We start from the raw sequence: 20,629 nt of genomic DNA on the forward strand, positions 1-20,629 counted from the left end.
ATCAGCTCATGGTTGAATGGCAGGGGAGATTCAATGCGCTGCATAGCTTATTTCTGCTCCTATGTCTTATGGTCTTATTTCAGGGAAACCAAAATTGGGTGATGTCATTCTGCTCTTACCCCCCTTCCCCTCCCTCAAAACCTTTTTTTTAATTGAGGTGTTTGTCTGATCTTTGGCATCCCTGATGAAGGACTCAGGCTTTTCACTCAATTGCTTTTCATGGAAGCTGTGTGACTTATTGAGTACCACAAGCCTTTGGATGTTGGTCCAGTTCACCAGCATCTCAGACTCTTTGTTTAATCCCTGGGATTACTATTTCCCATCTTTTTTCAGATACCCCACTCCTGGGGAATGAGGATCTGCCCTGGAATTTCTCTGTTGGAAAATATCCCTTAAAATCCTTAAGATATATTTATTACTGACAGAAGTAAAGTAGTATTTCTTCAGAACATATTCAACATAATATTTTTCTGCTTCAGTATTTGACATTAAAAGAAATGAAAAATGAAGTATTCTGACTAATGTTTTATACCTGGTATATGAACAGCATCTCCATCATCTGGCTCACCCCCAGTTATTGGTTCAACAGTTTTAACAAGGTCCCCAGACACACTTTCAGAGGTAATTGCTGGATGAACTTTTAATACCAATGTTGGTTCAGTTGTTTTGTTGCCAGATACTGTTTCAGTAACATCAGCACTTTTTCTAAAGAGTTCAGGTGCTTGCGTAGACCTCCTGTCATCTGATCTGCCAGATGGTGACGATGGGGTGGTCTTTATTTCCTTTAACTTTGTTTGTATTTCAACTGATATGACCGTTGTATCTGTTAGATCCTGTTGCTCAAATGATTTCACTTTCTCTGATGAACTCTCATATAAAGAAGGGGGAACTGTTGTGATCCTGACAGGTTCAGTTACATCCTTTTCATCTCTTGGTTCTGTAGAAGGCCATAAAGGTGATGCACTGACAACAGTCTGTTTAGAAATCTCATCGTAAATATCTTGTGTTTGTGAAGCCTCTACTTCTTCAAGTGTGACTCTGTGGGAGTCTGTGGTCACTCCTATACGATGTTCTTCAGTGGGTCTTCTTGTTTCGCGTGAAGAAAGTTCCATTTCTGAATAAGCAGTTGTCTGTGCTATGATGGTTTCTTCCTCTAATGTTTGGAAGGGAATTGAGTGTGTTGTTGAGCTCTTCACTTGTAGTAATGTTACATCAAGGTCTGATGAAGTTGTTGTACTAAGCAGGCCTTCCTCGGGCCTCTTATCTGTCATTTGCGAAACTTCTTTTTGAATAGCAGTTGGGTACATAATTACTTGACTTGCCCTTGTCCCTTCCTTTGTAGGAACACTGACAAAAGTTAGGAGTGAAGACAAACTTTCTGATTCCACCACTCCCTGAGTTATTGGTTGTACAACTGTAAATTCTTCATCATGCTTATCTTCAGAGAGCTCTGTTGATGCACTTTCTTTTCCATGTATAAATGCTTTAGCAGATGTAAAGCTATCGGTGGATACCTCAACTTGCTTTTCAGTTTTGTGCATCAGAACTAGAGATGCCTCTTCAGTGGAATGCACAGGCATTAATTTTGTTGGTAAACTTTCTGTAGTAATACTTCTAAACTCAAGTTCAGATGAGGTTGGTATTGGGGTGGTAATTTTATCTAGCATGTAGCTAAATATTTTACTTTCAGTCTGTCCAGAGCTGTCCCCAGAAAATTCCTCTTCAAATATACTGGGAACAGGGGAGCCTTCAATGGGTTTGTCATGCTCAATTATGGGACGAATGTAATCTCCAGCAGGTTTAACACTTGTGCCATCTGTTCCATTGACCATCAAGTATGTAGCTAATGTTTCTGAAGGGGGACTCAGACCATCTATGTCCTTCAAAGAAGCCCGCAGGGTTGGTGTCTGCATCTCTTCTTGTGACATACTCTCCTTGACGTCATCGGCAGATGAAGTGGACACTAGATCCGTGACTCCTTCTGGTAAAATTGTAGTTATGAATGGAGGCAATGTGTCCTCTGTATGCAGCTCAAGCGCACTTGTCCTGGCTTTATCAACGGAATCTGTTGTGTTAATTATGCTGATTAATTGTTTTTGTTCTGGTGTTATTGTCAATAAAGGCGAAGAGATTTCTCCTGATCCATCGATATCAGTCTTGAAGTATGTACTCCAGGCTTCAGTGTCATCGTACTTCATTGCATCAGTTTGGATCAATTCCAAACTTTTTGTTGCATTATCTGCTGGCAAATGTTGAGTTGGAGAAACAATTTTTACTTCAATTTCCTGTCTTACATCTTCTAATTTTCTATCCGCATCAATTATGCTGTCTGATTTTGTGGTGGTTCCAATTTTCTGTTCCTCTATTATACTTAATCCACTGTCCTCCCCATTAATATAAATTACACTAATATTGCCAGGAGGGCTATCAAGAAAATGATCTTCAAATAGTTTGTCATCTTCTCCATCAAATAAGACAGGTGATGTTATTGGTATCTTGGCTGAAGATTCCTTTGTGCCCTCCTGGTCGTCAACAATTTCCTGTTTAACTGTTTGCATTAAAATTTCAAATTTCTTTTGATCCACTTGACCAGTCTCAATGCTCTGAATAAACTGTGTGTAATTCATGGGTTCACCCTCTTTGGTGGTGATCTGCTGAACTGATTTAGGTTGCAATCCATCTTTTTCACTTGCTTGTGGGACAGGTCTTTGGGTAGTCACTGTTGTTTCTTTCATGTGAATAAAAATGAATTCTTTACCTGTTGAATCAGGAACAGAGATAGTAGAAAGTTGGATGTCAGGCTCTATCTCTGAAGTTGGCTGAATTTCCCCTATTCTATGAATATCTTCAGCAGAGCTCTGCTCTTCAATTAATGCAACAGATGTGCTTAAGCCTACTTCCATGGAGTCTCTACTTGAGTCCTCACTTTCACTGTATACTTCTTTGGAGTGAATCAATTTTGATGCATCGCTTTCATCATCTTCCACTCCTTCAACACTTTCCGCTGACAATAATGTTGGTTTCTGTCCCACCGTACCTGTCTCTGTCTTCACCGGAATATCCGTGGGTTTCATACTTATCTTTGCCGATTCTTTTAAAGGGTCTATGTATGGTAGCGCTGTTTGTTCCTTAGTCACTGAAATATGTTGGGTAGGTGTCAAAGTCCCATCCTTAGCTTTGCTATCTACATCAGAAGATGGTGAAACAGTCATGGTGAAAATTTCTTCACCTGAACTTTCAACTTCCTTTGACTGAATTTCTGAGGCTGCCTCTATTATAGATGTAGTGGCTACCTCTGGCTTTGCAGCAATGTCTTCCTCAGGTGGCAGCGTAACATCAGAATGGAGAACTCTTTTATCAATTGAAACACTTGTACTTAATAATGGGACAGCTCTGGTCAATTCTGAAACTGAAGTCTCTGTAAAATCTTTGGAAGATGATTCAGTAACAGAAGGAGCCCCCTCTTCCATTTCACTGGTGACTGCAACTAATGTATATTTGGTTTCCTTATCCCCAACCACGACTGTTGCTATAGACTTGTCTGCCACCTGTGTGTGAACTTTTACCAGCAAGTCATCTGTGTGTGCCTCCACAAAGCCAGACCCAGAAAGTTCTTCCTCGCTCTTGCTCTGGAGAGTTTTCTGCTCCACTGAAGTTTCACTAGTCACTGGTAAAATGGTAGAGCTCATTTCTAAGGTGGAAACATCAGCGCCAACTTGAACAAACTGCTGGGAAATCATTGGTTCTTCGCCAGATGTTTCAAAATCTGCCGAAGGAGGAAGTTTCACCAAAACTTTCTCTGTTGTTCCTAATTCCTCGATTGCTGAAGGTTTCTGTGTTAAGACTGAAATCATTTCTACTGGTATGGTTTTCATCTCAGTAATCACTGATGGTACTTCTGATGTGGCTTCTTGTGTCATTTTTTTAATGGCTGGGGTAGCAGTAACATTTTCCTCTCTTTCATCTGCTTCCTTTGTTACTGATTGTAAGGTTTCCTTATCCCCAACCACAACTGTTGCTTCAGTCTTGTCAGCCAACACAGTGTGAACTTTTACTAAGAAGTCTTCACTCTCTGTGTGTGTCTCTGGCAAGCCAGAACCAGAAAATATATCCTCTTTCTCACGTGCAATGGCAACAGTACTCTGCAGAATTTCCTGATCCACTGAGGTTTTACTTGTCACTGGTAAGATGGTGGAGGTTATTTGTACGGTGGAAACATCAGGACCAAACTGAGCAATTTGTTTGGGAGAAATCACTCCTTCACCAGAAGTCTCAAAGTCTGTTGCAGGAGGATGTTTCACCAAAACTTTCTCCGTGGCTGCCAATTGCTCAGTTGCTGGGGGTTTCACAGTTGAATCCATAACCACTTTACCTGAGATAGTTTTGATCTCAGTGATCACGGATGATGACTCTGAGGTGGATTCTTGAGGTGTTCCTCCAATTATAGGTGTAACAGTACCATGAGGAGCTCCCTCCTCCACTTCACTGGTGACTGACACCAATGTGTATCTGGTTTCCTTATCCCCAACCAGAACTGTTGCTGCAGACTTGTCTGCCACCTGTGTGTGAAGTTTGACCAGCAGCCTATCCCTCTCTGTGTGTGCCTCCAGAAAGCCAGACCCAGAAATTTCCTCCTCGCTCTCATGTGCAATGGAAACAGTGCTGTGGAGAGTTTTCTGATCCACTGAAGTTTCACTAGTCACTGGCAAAATGGTAGAGCTCATTTCTAAGGTGGAAACATCAACACCAAATTGAACTAACTGTTGGGAAATCATTGGTTCTTCACCAGAAGCCTCAACATCTGGTGAAGGTGGAAGTTTCTCCAAAACTTTCGTTGTTTCCATTTCCTCAATTGCTGGAGGCTCCAAAGTTGATTTGGCTACTTCTTTTTCTGGGATAGGTTTGGTTTCAGTGATTAAGGATGGTGCATCTGTGGTAGGTTCTGAAATGTATGTGGTAGCAGTGACATGCTCCTCACCTTCATCCACTTCCCTTGTCATTGATTGTAATGTGTATCTGATGTCCTTATCACCAACCACCACTGTTGCTGCAGACATGTCAGCCACTTGTGTGTGAATCTTTACTGGAAAAGTCTGTGTGTGTGTCTCTGGCAAGCCAGACCCAGAAAATGCATCATCTTCCCCATGTGCAACAGTGACAGTGCTCTGGAGAGTTTCTTGATGAACTAAAATTTCACTACTCACCGTAGAAACAGTTGAACGCATGTCTAATGAAGAAACATCAATTTGTGTGGAAGTAATTGGTTCTTCACCAGAACTCACCCCATCTGGGAACAATAGTTTTTTGGCTGATACTTTTTCACTTATTCTAGATTCCTCAATTTTTGAAGGTTTTACAGTTGATTCCATAACCTCTTTTTCTGTGATGGTTTTGATCTCAGAGATAACTGCTGTGTCTGAGGTGGGTTCTTGTGATGCTATTCCAACTGGAGGTGTAGGAGTACCATGAGGAGCCCCCTCCTCCATTTCACTGGTGACTGCAACTAATGTATATTTGGTTTCCTTATCCCCAACCACAACCGTTGCTGCAGACTTGTCTGCCACCTGTGTGTGGACTTTTACCAGCAAACCACTAATCTCTGTGTGTTCCTCCACAAAGCCAGATCCAGAAAATTCTTCTTCACTCTCATGTGCAATTTTGATAGAGCTCTGGATCATTTTTTTATCCGCTAAAGTTTTACTAGTCACTGGTAAAACGGCAGAGCTTGTTTCTGAGGTGGAAAGATCACGGCCAAACTGAACATCTTGTTTGTAAGTAATTGGTTGTTCACCAGAACCCACCACATCTGTGAGGGATGGCTGCTTCACTGAAGCTTTCTCTGTAACCTCTTTCTCTGGAATGGTTTTGTCCTCAGTGATCACTGATGGTGTGGCTTCTGAAGTGGATTCTTTAGGTGTTGTTCCAATTACACGTGTAACTGTTTCACGCGGAACTTCCTCTTCCATTTCACTTATATCCGAAACTAAGGTGAAGCTGGTTTCCTCACCACCAATCTCAACTGTGGCTGCAGACTTGTCTGCCAGCTGTGCATGGATTTTCCCTGGCAAACTTTCCCTCTCTGTGTGAGCTTCTGTTAATGAAGATGCAGCTATTTCAGTCTCCAAATCAGGTGCTTCTGGAACAGCACTGTGCAGAGCTTCCCTTTCCAATGGAGTTTTGCTTGTCACAGGTGACTTCTGGCTGCTCATCTCTAATGTGGAGACATCAGGATCAAACTGGACAGCATCCCTGCTAGTGAACATGCCTTCACCTGAAGCCTCAAGATCTGGAAATGGAACTTCTTTTATTCCCAATTCTTCAATTGCTGGGAGTTTTATTCTTGATTCCACAATCACTTTTTCTGGAATGGTTTTGTTTTCTGTGATCTTTGATGGCGCTTGTGATACAATCGTTTGAGTTTTCTTTTCAAACGCTGTTGCATCTGGAAATCCTTCATCCACTGTTTTTGCTGTTACTGAAACAGACGTTTCCTTTTCAACAATCACTGTGGGCACATCCAAAAATGATAAAGTAATGGTATCTTCACCTGAACCTAATTCTGCCAACATTGTTCCTATACTTGTGGTCTCTTGAATTTTCTTCTCTGTGGTTTTTATTACTTTAGATTCAGGTTTGTCACTTACAATTTCAAATCTGCTTATTGCCAATTTGGATGGTGGAATGGAATCGAATTCATGTTTTAGTTCTCCTGTTCTTTCTTCTGGTTTTGATGTTTTGCTCTCCATGCTGTAGTATGATTCGGTGACACCCTTGGTTTGTTCTTGCATACCTTCTGGGATAGTGGCTTGACCTGGTGCAGTTACACTGGGAGAGACAGTTAACTTTGTAATAGGTAAAGGACCAACTGTTTCTCTGCCAGAACCCTCATCATCCGTATATTGTTCAGGCATAGACATCGTTTCTACATACCTTGCAGTTGGTGTGGCTGTATCTTGTATTAAGATTTTATCAAAGGTTTCTGGATATGTTTCTGGTATTCTTACAGTAACTGGTTTTGTTTCACTCAGTGTGTCTGAAATTATGGTAAAAACAGGTGTGTACCCTATGCCAGATCCTTCAACCAGTTCTTTATCAATAGCTTTTTGTGAGGTGCTGACTTCAGTTGCAGAGGTTGTTTTGGTCTTTTGAGAAGCAATGTCTTCTGATACACTTGTAATAATCCCACGCTGAGGTTTCTCTTCCATGGATTCTGTTGTTAAAATTAGTTTGGATGTCGTATCCCTGGATGAATCGGTATCCTTTGTGTCTGGTGGGGTGACCCAGTGCTCTCTATCCAAAGGATCTTCTACACTTTCTATAACCCTGAATGTTGTAGGTCTTTCAGATAGACTTTTAACGCTAGAAACCATTTTTGATCTCTCAGTGGAGATTGCTAGTTCCTCAGTTCCAGCAATTTTTCTCTCAATTGTTAGATGTTCCTTGCTTTCATCATACTTTTCTGTAATATCCATATCTTGTATTGCACTTATACTGGGCGATACCCTTTCCATTTGGTCTCCCCTTGCTTCCTCGCCATTTGGTCTTTCGTATGGAGGGTCAAATTTTATCTGAGTCTTCCCATTAATAAAGCTAAGTGATGGCTGTACATCTTGTACTGTAGATTCTGTGGGTAGTTGTGGTAGGACAAAGTGAGATGAGTCAGGTTCTCCACTTCCAATGATTCCATCATCTTCTCCCACTTCAATATGAATGTGTACGACATGAATCTGGGACCCCATTGGATGTATCGTTCCTTCCACTGACAGATTGTGTGGTGATAAAAGTGATTCTGCTGAATCAATTATTCCAACTTCAGTTTCTTCTGGTCCAAGCTCTGAAAATACATTTAGAAAAACACATCAGCCACCAGCCTGTAAAAATGTAAGAAAAAAAACACTCAAGTCCTCAAGAATATTTTACTTCCAGTTAGCTTACAGTTGAAATGCACTTTAAGACCATAAGACTTTGGGGCAGAATTAGACTACTTGGCCCATTGAGTCTCCTCCGCCATTGAAATCATGGCTGAGGTACTTTTTTTCTTTCAACCCCATTCTCTTGCTTTCTCCCCATTTCCTTTAACTCAATTCCATGCTTTCATTTCAATTTTTTTTATTTTATTACTTCTCCTTTTATGGAATGTGGGCATTGCTCACAATACTGGCCTTTATTATTTAGACTTAACAACTCAGAATAGAAAGTGGTGAAGAATTGATCACATTGCTGGATTAACGTCACATTTAGCCAAGAGGGATGAGGACATCAGCTTTCCTTCCCTGAAGGACATTTGTGGAACAGGTGAGTTTTTGTGGTCATTTCATACCATTATTACTGAGACTGGCTTCTTCATTCCATCATACTTGTTATATATTGAGGAAAACTGGGACCATTTTATGCTAGAGCATGAACACTAGCACTGCAAGAGCCACATCACACTTGAGAGAGGTGCATGCGCGGTGAGACACATTGTATCAATATGCGACCAGTAGCTGAATGTGAGTAAAGAAATGTGCTGTTGTGGCGGTTCACCACAAGGCAGATGAACCGGCACCGCTTATAAGCCACGCGGCGGGGCAGCCGGCCAAAATGGCGCTGTTGCGGATTTCCCTTCCTTCCAGCACAGGGCTCAGAAACCTGCGCTGGGGGACCCCGTGACATCCAGGTGACATCAGCACCCTCCAGCGTGGTTCTCAGCCAGGTCTAGGATGGGAGAATAAGTGCAGCCCAGCAGCCTGCAATAAACTAGTCTGCTCGCTGAGCTCAACCCATCTGGTTGTGTGTTAATGCAGGAGCAGTGTAGCCGCCACTACAATTTGTGACCCCAGCTGGTTCAAATGTCTTTGAACCCATCATGAGTGAGCTTGGGATCAGCGCTATAGCCGTGAAACTGCCTGAATTCTGGGTTCAGGAGCTGGAGACCTAGTTCGGCCACGCGGAGGCCCAGTTTCACCTCCACCAGATTTCATCCAACAAGACCAAATTCTACCATGTGGTCGCCGCCCTGGACCAGACCACCACCAGATGTGTGCTGCACCTTGTTCAACACCCACCTGCCGAGGACAAATATGAGACCATCAAGCGAGTGCTTACCGGGTCCCTTGGACTATCCAGACACCAGTGTGCTGCTTGAGGACACCTCGGTGCCCTGGGGGACAGGTCCCCAATGGAAATGATGGACGAGATGCTCACGCTCATGGAAGAGCACACCAACTGCCCACTCTTCGAGCGCATCTTCCTCGAACATATACCCAGGGACATCTGGCCGCTGCTGGTCCAGGAGAGGTTCACCGACCCGAGAAAGGTCGCCCATAAGTCCCAGGAGCTATGGCTCGCATGATTCTTGGAAGGCTCAGTGGTCCAGCAGGTCATGAAGCATGGGCACGACCCTAGCGCTATAGTAGAGCTCCTGGCCCCTGCAGGGGCCCCCAAGAGCATAACCAAGGCCACAGCATTCACTTCAGGCCTCTGCTTCTACCACCAGTGCTGGGGAGCCAAGGCTCGGAAGTGTCATCAGCCCTGCTCGTTCCAGGGTAACAACCAGGCTGGTTGCTGTTAATGGCTGCAGCGACTGGCCAAGGATACAACCTTCTCTACCTGCGGGACTCAGTCAGCGGCCGGCAGTTCCTCGTTGACACTGGAGCCCAGATCAGCGTCATCCCGGTAACGGCCATTGAATCCAGGAACCGACTTCGTGGACCTGCCGTCCAAGTGGCCAACACACGGCAATCTGGATTTATGGAAACAAGACAGTCCACTTCCAAATCGGCCAACAGAATTTCGTGTGGAGTTCACCGTCTCGTCCCTCCTGACAGCCATCCTGGGTGCAGACTTCCTCCTCACACATGGGTTTTTGGTGGACATTCGAGGTAGGCGCCTGGTGGATGCCCGTACCTTCCAGGCCGTTTGCCTCGATGCCTCCCGCTTGGAGCAAACACAGATGGCCACGATCAGCATGCCCAGAGAAGAGTTCCAGCAGATCCTGGACAAGTTCCCGACACTCCTCAAGCCACAGTTCTCCACTGCTTCGCCACGCCATGGGGTGTTCCACCACATCCCCACCCAGGGCCCACCAGTTCACGCTAAGGCACACCGGCTCCCACCTGACAAACTCCAGGTAGCGGAGGAGGAGTTTTCGCACCTGTTGGAGCTGGGGATCATTCGGCAGTTCAACAGCCCATGGTCCTCGCTGCTCCACCTGGTCCTGAAAGCCTCCGGCGGCTGGCGTCCCTGTGGAGACTATCAATGGCTCAATGAGGCAACCATTCCTGACCGTTACCCCATCCCTCACATCCAGGTCTTTATGGCCAACCTGCACAGTGCGAGGGTCTTCTCCAAGGTTGACCTGGTTCGCGGGTCTCACCAGATACCGGTGCACCCTCAGGATATACCCAAGATGGCCATCATCACCCCTTTGGCTTTTTCAAATTCCTGCATATGCCGTTCGGGCTCAAGAACACCGCTCAGACCTTCCAGCTCCTCATGGACTCTGTAGACAGTGACTTGGATTTCGTCTTTATTTATTTGAACGACATCCTCGTCGCCAGCAAGGATTGGGCACACACAAGGCCCACCTATGTGCCATTTTCTCCCGGCTGGCTGACTTCAGCCTTACCATCAACCCAGCCAAGTGGCAATTCAGGAAAGAGTCCATGCAGTTCCTGGGCCATACCATCACGGCCGAAGGAGCAACATCCGCCGTTGCATATGGCACTCTCTGTCGATGCCTCTGCCACAGCCATCAGTGCAAACCTGGAGCAGCAGGTGAATGGACATTGGAAGCCGCTGGTATTCTTCAGCCACCTGCTCTGCCCACCAGAACGTAAGTATAGTGCCTTCGATCGCGACTTACTGGGCATGTGGCGTGTGATGCTATGGCATTTCCGCTATTTTTTGGAGGAGAGGACTTTTACCATTTTCACCAACCACAAACACCTCACCAAGCGCTGGCGATGGCAAAGGATCCCTGGTCAGCCCACCAGTAGCGTCATCTCTCCTTTGGAGTTTACCACTGACATTTGGCACAAGGACAATGTGGTTGCTGATGCACTCTTGCGACCGGCCATCTGCATGCTGATGCCCGGCCTCGACTTTGACCAGCTCGCACGGGACCAGGAAGCTGATGAGGAGAAGAGGGCCTTCAAGACCGCCATCACTGGCCTGCGGTTCTGAGACCTTCTGACTCCAAGCGGCGAAGGCACCATCCTGTGCAATATTTCCTTGGGCACCCTGCGGCCAGTGGCTCCCCAGCAGTGGTGCAGGCAGGTCTTCTGTCACATCCACAACCTTTCACATCCGTCCATCAGGTCCACGGTCCGGATGGTGGCAGAACGGTTCGTATGGCATGGGCTCCAGAAGCAGATCATGGGCTGGGCCAGAACATGCACCCCACCCATTCCCAGATGTCATGGTGCACAGGCACACCAGTGCACCTATACAGGAGTTTGAGCTCGTCCGGGAACGGTTCAGCCACATTCACTTGGACATCGTTGGGCCCTTACCCATTTCCCGGGGCAACTGTTACCTGTTTACAGTGGTGGATTGCACCACTCACTGGCCCGAGGCGATCCCAATGCCATACACCTCCACCAACTCCTGCTCCTGAGCACTGTTGCATGGTTGGGTCGCCCGGTTTGACATCCCGGCTCTCCTCACCAGTGATCGGGGCACCAAGTTCACATCTGCGCTCTGGGCACAACTCACCAAAAGGTTGGGGATCCAGCTACACCACACCACGGCCTACCACCTGCAGGCCTATGGACTGGTCGAAAGTCTGCACCGCCACCTTAAGTCGGCGCTTATGGCCCGCCTCACCAGTCCCAACTGGACAGACGAACTGCCTTGGGTGCTCCTCGGCATCCGCTCCACTCCGAAGGAAGATCTGCAGGCATCATCAGCTGAGCTGGTCTACAATGCGCTGCTGGCACTACCTGGTGAGTTCGTCAACGCATCTCACAATCCCCACCGGTCACTGCATGAACTACTTTCTCACCTTGGGGCATGTTTGGACTCCTTTGAATCCCCACCACTGCCCAGGCATAGTACCTGCCCGTCTCACGTTCCCGGCAAACTGCTTTCCGCGGAGTATGTTTTCGTTCGGCGGGGCCCAACCGCGGCACCTCTACAGTGACCATATGAGGGTCCGTACAGGGTTGTACAGCATTCCGGCTCGACATTCATGCTGGACATGGGTGGCAGGCGGGAGCTGTTTACCATGGACAGGCTGAAGCCAACGCACCTCGATCCCACCGAGCCTTTGGTCGTTGTCCAGCCCAAGAAGCGAGGCCGTCCGGCAAAAAAGGACATTGGCGCCAGTTCTGGGTGGGGCAGTGTGGCGGCTCACTACAAGGCAGGCGAACCGGCCCCGCTTGTAAGCCACACGCTGGTGCAACCGGCCAAAATGGCACTGTCAGGGCTCAGAAACCCGGGCTAGGGGACCACATGACGCCCAGGTGACATCAGCACCCTCCAGCGCGGTTCTCAGCCAAGTCAAGGTGGGGAGGTTAAGTGCAGCCCAGCAGCCTGCAATAAACTAGTCTGCTCACTAAGCTCAACCCGTCTGATTGTGTGTGTTATTGCAGGAGCAGAGTAGCCACCGCTACATTGTTAACTTTACAAGCCTTTCTAGTATTTATTAAGACCTTCGATGGTACAAAACAGACACAACATGGTGGCATAGATCAAAATCCACACTATATAGAAATTAAAAATTGAAATAAACCCAGAGAGAAGGAAACAAAGAAAAAGCACCATTACCTGACTACCAGTGCTGGAGAAGAAAATGGCCGCAGCAGCAACATTACACCCAGTCATGGACTGGGAAGCCAATGACGTCATAGAGACTTTCAAAAAGTTCAAGCAGAAGTGCAGCCTGGCATTCAAAAGTTTCCTCAAAGGAATCATACCAGAGGAAAAGGTTAGTTACATCCTTCTCTGAACGGGGGAGTGAGGACTAGACCTGTTTAATTGCTAGGAGCTGGCTGAAGAGGAATAACCCAGAAAGGATATTTGAAAATTTTTCCTCTCACCTGGAACCGAAATCCAACCATAGAATGAAGTGATAAAAGTTCCAGGGATTAAAACAAGAGCCTGATGAGTCAGTAGATATTTTCCTCACAAGGCTAAAGGACATTGCAACAAAATGCAAGTTCAAAGAAATAGAGAAGAGAATAGTCGACCAACTAATCTGGGGAAGCGTTCATCCTGAAGTGCAGAAAGCTCTCATAAGAAATAATGGCTTGAAACTAGCAGATGCCATAGACACAGTTAGGGCCTTTGAGGCCACTAGGAACCAAATGCAATCCCTCTCCGTGCAGGCCAACACACAGCATAGAGATAGAAGGGTCGATGCCATAAAGCGCCCACAGAGAAAGCCGCGGACATCTGAGAACTGTAGGAGGTGCGGCAGACTACACACCTTCAATGACCGCAAGAAATGCCCCGTGTATGGTTTGAAGTGCAGGACCTGTGGGAAGGTCAATCACTGGGAAAAGATGTGTAGGTCTGGCATGAAAAGAGAGGGAAAACAAGAATGCAGAAGGAAAGTAACACCACATCGAGGGAAGTGACAGCAGTGACTCCGACAAACTGATGCCTGGTATTGAAACAATACTCCGCCATGAGACATCCAAGGAAGGGAAAGAAGGAAAAAGTGAATTGCACGCAATGATTCAAGTAAAAAGAAACATTGGAAACCAACTGACAATATTCAACTTGAAAATAAAGTTGGACATGATCACAGAGCAACATCCTCCCTCTCAGATTATAACGTCAGATGAACATGGTGAACGGGTTCCCGGAAGAAGACACACTAGAAACTGTAAATGTCACACTCACAGCCTATAATGGCCCCATGATTAAACAACTAAGAAAAGTCCAAATAAAAGGTAGACATAAAGGAAAGAACATCATATGCACATTTTCGTGGTTGGCGCCAACGACCAGCAAACCTAGGCCTGAAGAGCTGTCAGGAATTACAACTAATTTCTGTAAACAATGAGGTCAAGGAGAATAAATATCCAAGAGAATCAATTGCGACATCCCGCTGCGAGCGGTACCCTTCAGGGCACACATGAAGGCCCCAGCAGAGCTTCTGAATGGCAGAAAGTACTAGACAATCCTGCCAAGCAAAATCTGTACACCAGACGGCTAAAAGGAAATAAAAAGAAAGTTGACTAACATACAAGAGGGAAGTCATCAACATTATAACAAACAGGCACAAACTCTACCAGAACTCTTCACAGGGCAGCATGTGCATGTTCAAGAACTAGTGATAAAAACCTGGAGTCCAGCAAAAATTGTTAGAAAAGCTAAGATGCCACGGTCATACATCGAGACAGAACCTGGCAGGCAGCTGAGACGAAACAGGAGCCACATTCTCCCAACACCAGATATGACACAAAAAGCACCAGAAGCATCAACAGCTTCTAAAATTCCAATAACTTGTGAGGGAACTTGAAGCAAAACCCCAACCAACAACAACACAACGACTGCACAGCAAGCAGCATGAGAACTGCAGAACCAAACAATTGCAACAAGGTCTACGAGGTGGAGAAGCAGTATCCTACCTCCAGTGCGATACCGCTGAAAAGAATATAGAACTGCAAATGTGTAAGAAGGAGGGATGTTATATACTGAGGAAACCTGGGACTATTTTATGCTAGAGCATAAACACTAACACTGTATGAGCCACATCAGACTTAAGAGTGGCGCTTGCGTGGTGAGACACATTGTATCAATATGCAACCCAGTTGCTGAATGTGAGTAAAGAAATGTGCTGTTAACTTAATAAGCCTTTTTAATGTTTATTAAGGCCTCCGATGGTACAAACTGGACACAACAATACTCCTGCCAAATCAAAAACTATCAATTTCCATTTGAAAATTATCGTTGAGCCTGGGGTTCTCAGCGTTTTTTAGATGGTGGTTCTGGATTTCTAATGGATCTTTGATCAAAATAGTTGAAATTAAGAGGATATTAACAAAACACATTTTGTGTGATTTGTGTTGGCAGATCCCAGGCAATTCTGAAGGGAATTGATGATCACTGATTTCTCACAGCATACCTTGTACTGATGTACATTAGTCATCTGGCAGAGCATTGCACTCTGCATTTAACTTTATGCTAAGAAGCACCAACCTTGTATATTTGAGGTAAGTACTTCACTTCATTTTAATTATGCATTAGAACAGTGCAGCACATGAACAATCTCTTCCACCCATTGTGTCTGGGCCAACCATGAAGCCAATCTAAGCTTAACCTTTCTGCCTATACAGGGTCCATACCCAATATTCATGTGTCTGTCTAAATACTTCTTAAATATTGTTTAAATATATGTGTTCATTATCTTAGTTATTTAAATTTGCCTGAATATTTTTAAAATGTGCCTGACTGAGAAACATTTGAGCTGTCAAAGCCTGTTGAGACATAACAGGGAGGGGATTCTCAGGATACATCTCCTGAAGTTTAATCACCATTTAGAGCATCCCACTCATCAAGCACAGATTGGCTGTTGAGTTGGGCAAGGGGATTCAGTCCTCTGCACATCCACGTTAAGAAATAACAAATAAACAGGAACCAAATGTGGTGAGGTCAGGACAGCACTCAGGCCACTTTGACTCTGTGTTCTGTAAAATTCAGACAAATTTTTAAAAGTCCGTTTCTAAACTACGCTGAAAAGGCAACAGAAGGTTAGAATAATGAGCATAGAACAGTAGATCAAAAGAAGAGGCCCTGTGCCAACCATGGTGCCATTTTGTATGTCTGCAAGCACATGATCTATATCTCCCAACATCTGCCTATCTGTCTAAATGCCTCTATAAACAATGCTATCACACTTACTCCATCACTTCTCCTGGAAGCAGAATCCAGAAACCCACCATTCTATGGGGAAACAAAACTTGCCCTGTGAATATTCTTTAAACTTTCCCCTTCTCACCATAAAGCCTTGCCTCTAGTATTTGACATTTCCACCATGAGAAAAAAAAGACCCCCCACTATCTTTCTTATCTATGCCCATTATTTTCCACAGGTCATCCCCTGCCACTGAGAAAAAAATTCAAGTTCACCCAACTTCTCATTTTCCCTTATATGCTCTGATCCAGGCAAAAACCTGATGAATGTTGTTTGCCATTTCCCCAAAGCCTCCGCATCCTTATAGAAATGATGCCACTGGAGTTACAGATATGACACATCCTTGCAGTAAACTACTGGTCACAGATTTCCAGTCAGAATAGTAGCACTCCACAACAACTGTACATCTTCTATGGCCAATTGAATTTTAAATCCAATCTACCAAGTCTCTGTGGATCCCATGTGCAGCCATCTTTTTAATCAGACCTCCATGAGGAATCTTGTCAAAAGCTTTATTGAAGTTCATGTAAACAACATCCACTGCCCAGCCCTCATCAATCATCTTTGTTACCTCCTCAATAACCCTATCAAGTTTGTAAACCTGCCCACAGAATTTCACACTATCTATCCTTAATAAATCTATTCATTTCCAGACGCAGGTAGATCCTATCCATAAGAATCTTCCACAATAATTTCCTTATTACTGATATAAGGCTCACTGGCCAATGGTATTTTTTTTGTCTTTACTGCCATTCTTAAACAAAGGAACAATATTAGCTATTATTCTATTCCTGCTCTTTTCGGGATTATTGATCCAGACATAGGGAGCTTTTCTGTACCTGCTCAACGGGTTGTAGCTTTCTCATTGTTGACTAGAAGTCATCCTATTCAAATGGAAAAACTCTAGACCTCCAACAGTTTTTCAGTGGTTTTGTCACATTATATCTTGTCTAAGCTCAGAAAAAAATAGATATCGTGTCATTCATTCCTCAGTGAAATTTGAAGATACATGGTGACCTTTTATCTCTTATTTTTATATGATGCAAATGTTTATAATGTGATTAGATGTATTTACTTTTCCAGATCAGATATAGTCTTACCTTAGTTTTTTGATAAGCTGCTCAGCTGTTTTTTTTTTAATTAGAGTAGGTGAGGTGGGGCTTTTTATATAATACTTCTAATGGATTTTTTTTCACCCATCGCAGTGGAGATGGGACCAAGTTTATACTGTTTGAAGTTTTTGTATACATATATATATATATATATATATATATACACACACACACACACACACATATATATATATATATATATATATATATATACATACACATATATATTAAAAAAAACACACACACACACGTGTGTGTGTGAGTGTTCCCTTTTCTTCATTGTATTCTATTCCTTATAAAACCCAAAAATAAAAGATTTAAAAAGAAAAAAAGAGTGAAGATAACTAAATCAAAAAGCAAACATCTAGTTGTTCTAAATTCTGAAAATTTTAGACAAAAATACAGAATGCTGGAGATACATAGAACTTTAGGAAAAATTGGGCAGACTTCAAAGAAAGTAAATTAACCCTTGATTCAAAATGTTAAACATGGAATATGTAACTGTATTTTGACTGTATGGCATTTCCAAGGTTTGATGCCATTGACTTCTGAGGAATTTAATTTAAATAGCAGACTACAATGTATAGCTGGTACTAAATTGCAATTTCAATGCTGAACCAAGGATGAAGTTCTACTTCATTCTTTCCTTCAAAATTCAATAAAAGTTATCATGCCAATTGAACCATGCTACCAAAAGGCACATTCATGTGCTAATTCCCGGCACTTTCATTTTTACTATACAGTAACCCGACAAGCCAGATATCTGTAAAATATAGCCATCGGGCACACAAAACTCAAAACGGTCAACCAGTTTACCTATCTCGGCTGCACCATTTCATCAGATGCAAGGATCGACAATGAGATAGACAACAGACTCGCCAAGGCAAATAGCGCCTTTGGAAGACTACACAAAAGAGTCTGGAAAAACAACCAACTGAAAAACCTCACAAAGATAAGCGTATACAGAGCCGTTGTCATACCCACACTCCTGTTCGGCTCCGAATCATGGGTCCTCTACCGGCACCACCTACGGCTCCTAGAACGCTTCCACCAGCGTCGTCTCCGCTCCATCCTCAACATCCATTGGAGCGCTCACACCCCTAACGTCGAGGTACTCGAGATGGCAGAGGTCGACAGCATCGAGTCCACGCTGCTGAAGATCCAGCTGCGCTGGATGGGTCACGTCTCCAGAATGGAGGACCATCGCCTTCCCAAGATCGTATTATATGGCGAGCTCTCCACTGGCCACCGTGACAGAGGTGCACCAAAGAAAAGGTACAAGGACTGCCTAAAGAAATCTCTTGGTGCCTGCCACATTGACCACCGCCAGTGGGCTGATAACGCCTCAAACCGTGCATCTTGGCGCCTCACAGTTTGGCGGGCAGCAGCCTCCTTTGAAGAAGACCGCAGAGCCCACCTCACTGACAAAAGGCAAAGGAGGAAAAACCCAACACCCAACCCCAACCAACCAATTTTCCCTTGCAACCGCTGCAATCGTGTCTGCCTGTCCCGCATCGGACTGGTCAGCCACAAACGAGCCTGCAGCTGACGTGGACTTTTTTACCCCCTCCATAAATCTTCGTCCGCGAAGCCAAGCCAAAGAAAAGATAGCCTGAGGACATTGCTGATTCGGCTAAGTTTTTTCTTGCTGGTGTTGCACAAGCATGGCCTTGATACAGCTGTGACAAATGTTAGTTAGCACAATGGACATCAGGTCACTTGAATAAAGAAACACCTCTGACTGAAATTTTAGTTCTCAGCTCCATTGTCAACTCTAAATTGTTTTTTGAAATTTCCATTTATTAGCACTTACACAAAATGTGCAACATTCCTTATCCTTTGTTTGCTTTTAACTATTATTGAAGCCCATAATTGTGATTCAAACGTTTAATCTGCTTGATCAAATACGTTATGAAATCTCATCTCATTACTAAAAATAATTGACCTGAAACATGAATGTTGGTCATTACTCTACAATGTAATAATATAAGAAATTAATGCCTTCCAGCATCATTCAATTTTATAACATGCCTTACCAAGAGTCCTCAGAATGTGACATAAATATTATTGAAATTATGAAAGAGCTGCAATGGACAGATTAACATAACAGATATGCTCATGTCCTCCAGCCTCTTCTACACTGAGAATGCATTGGAGGTAAAAATTCAATTTGAATTTTCTTGTGGATAAGACTCCATTGCATGCATTTAATTTCTCTGAAATGGAGCATAAGTAACTTCAAGCTGAGACCCTCAATTTAGCACTGGTGCTAAGAACTAAACTTTGTGTTTTGGTTTGTACAATCCTTTCCAATAATAACTTGGCTTTTATTAAAGTTCACATGTATTTACATTGTAATGCTTCCACATGTCCCATGGCATTTACAATACTTAAAAGTTAATAAAACTTTGCAGACAGACAAGCAAAGAATTTACATGTTTGAGGTTAATTATCTCATAGGCTGGGATAGTGGGTTAAGAACTGGATCAATAGACTCCCTGACTGATGGGCATTGTGCCAAGAAGTATTGAACTGCACGTTTCACAAACATTTCTACGACTGATTCCACCTGCATTGAATTCGGTCATCGTTATTGAATGAAGATCTACCGGGACCAATGCCTGAAGAGAGCGCACAAAATCAGTGAACCGGTGCGGACTCGAAAGGCCAACATGGCCTGTTTCCGCTCCGTAAATGGTTATATGGTTATAACTGTTACGGACATTGTGTCAGTAAAGATGAAGGACAGGGACAAGAATCTGGGATGATGAGACATGCAGTGAATTCAGTATAGAGAAAAAATATAAAGTGTTGGGTACTAAAGTCAGGCAGGAACTTGAGGAATATAAAGATTGCAAAAAAGAGCTCAAGTTGGGCAATAGGAAGGCCAATAGAGGCCATGAACTGTCCATTGTGAGTAGGATTAAAGAGAATCCAAAGGCATTTAATACTTAAATTTTTTAAAAATGGATAACTTGAGAAGGATAGGACCAATTTAATGGGAAAGTGCACAGCATAGGTTTGATGAGTTGACACCAGGATGGCACGGTTGGTGCAATGGTTAGCGCCAACGATTGGAACCAGGATTCAAATCCCACGCAGTCTGTAAGGAGTTTGTACATTCTCCCCATGGCTTTGTGGGTTTTCCCTGGGGACTCTGGTTTCCTCTCACAGTTCAAAATGTTCTGGGGGTTGTAGGTAATAGGGTGCAATTGGGCAGCATGGACTCGTGGGCTGAAATGGCCCATTATAGACCTGTATAAGCTGTATAAAAACAAACAAAAAATAACAACACTCAAGGATGATTTATGCTTGGTGTCAGAGGAAGTGAGCTCAGTACTTAATGTGTATTGTGCCTCAGTATTCACCAAGGAGGACGTTAAGAATGGTGAGGACATTGTGGAGAATGCTAACATGTTAATCAGCTGCTAGACAGCGCATGTCTTACAAATTTGATTGAGGTTTTTGAGTAGATGGCAATGATTGACAAGTGGACTAGTAGGGCAGGTAAGGTAAATGTGCATGAGATCCATGGTGAAGTCATAGTTTAGATTCTGGAACAGCTGGCCCATAGAACACAGAGCAGAAGAGGCTGATGGATTTTTTTTTCTGACTGGAGGCCCATGACCAGTGGTGTCCCACACGGATCAATGTTGCAACCACTGACTTTT

At 44.0% G+C, this 20,629-nt stretch overlaps 1 protein-coding gene across 1 annotated transcript in view; it reads right to left on the minus strand.

The window, feature by feature from the left end:
- The window catches only part of LOC138762704 (versican core protein-like), a 235,676-nt gene that overhangs the window by 56,605 nt on the left and 158,442 nt on the right, over positions 1-20,629 (minus strand). The window contains exon 8 of the mRNA XM_069936293.1: positions 533-7,834. Within this exon, the coding sequence (XP_069792394.1) occupies positions 533-7,834 (7,302 nt within the window). The remainder of the gene's footprint in view (positions 1-532; positions 7,835-20,629) is intronic.

Source organism: Narcine bancroftii, chromosome 1, assembly GCF_036971445.1.
Source record: "Narcine bancroftii isolate sNarBan1 chromosome 1, sNarBan1.hap1, whole genome shotgun sequence".
Lineage (NCBI taxonomy): Eukaryota > Metazoa > Chordata > Chondrichthyes > Torpediniformes > Narcinidae > Narcine > Narcine bancroftii.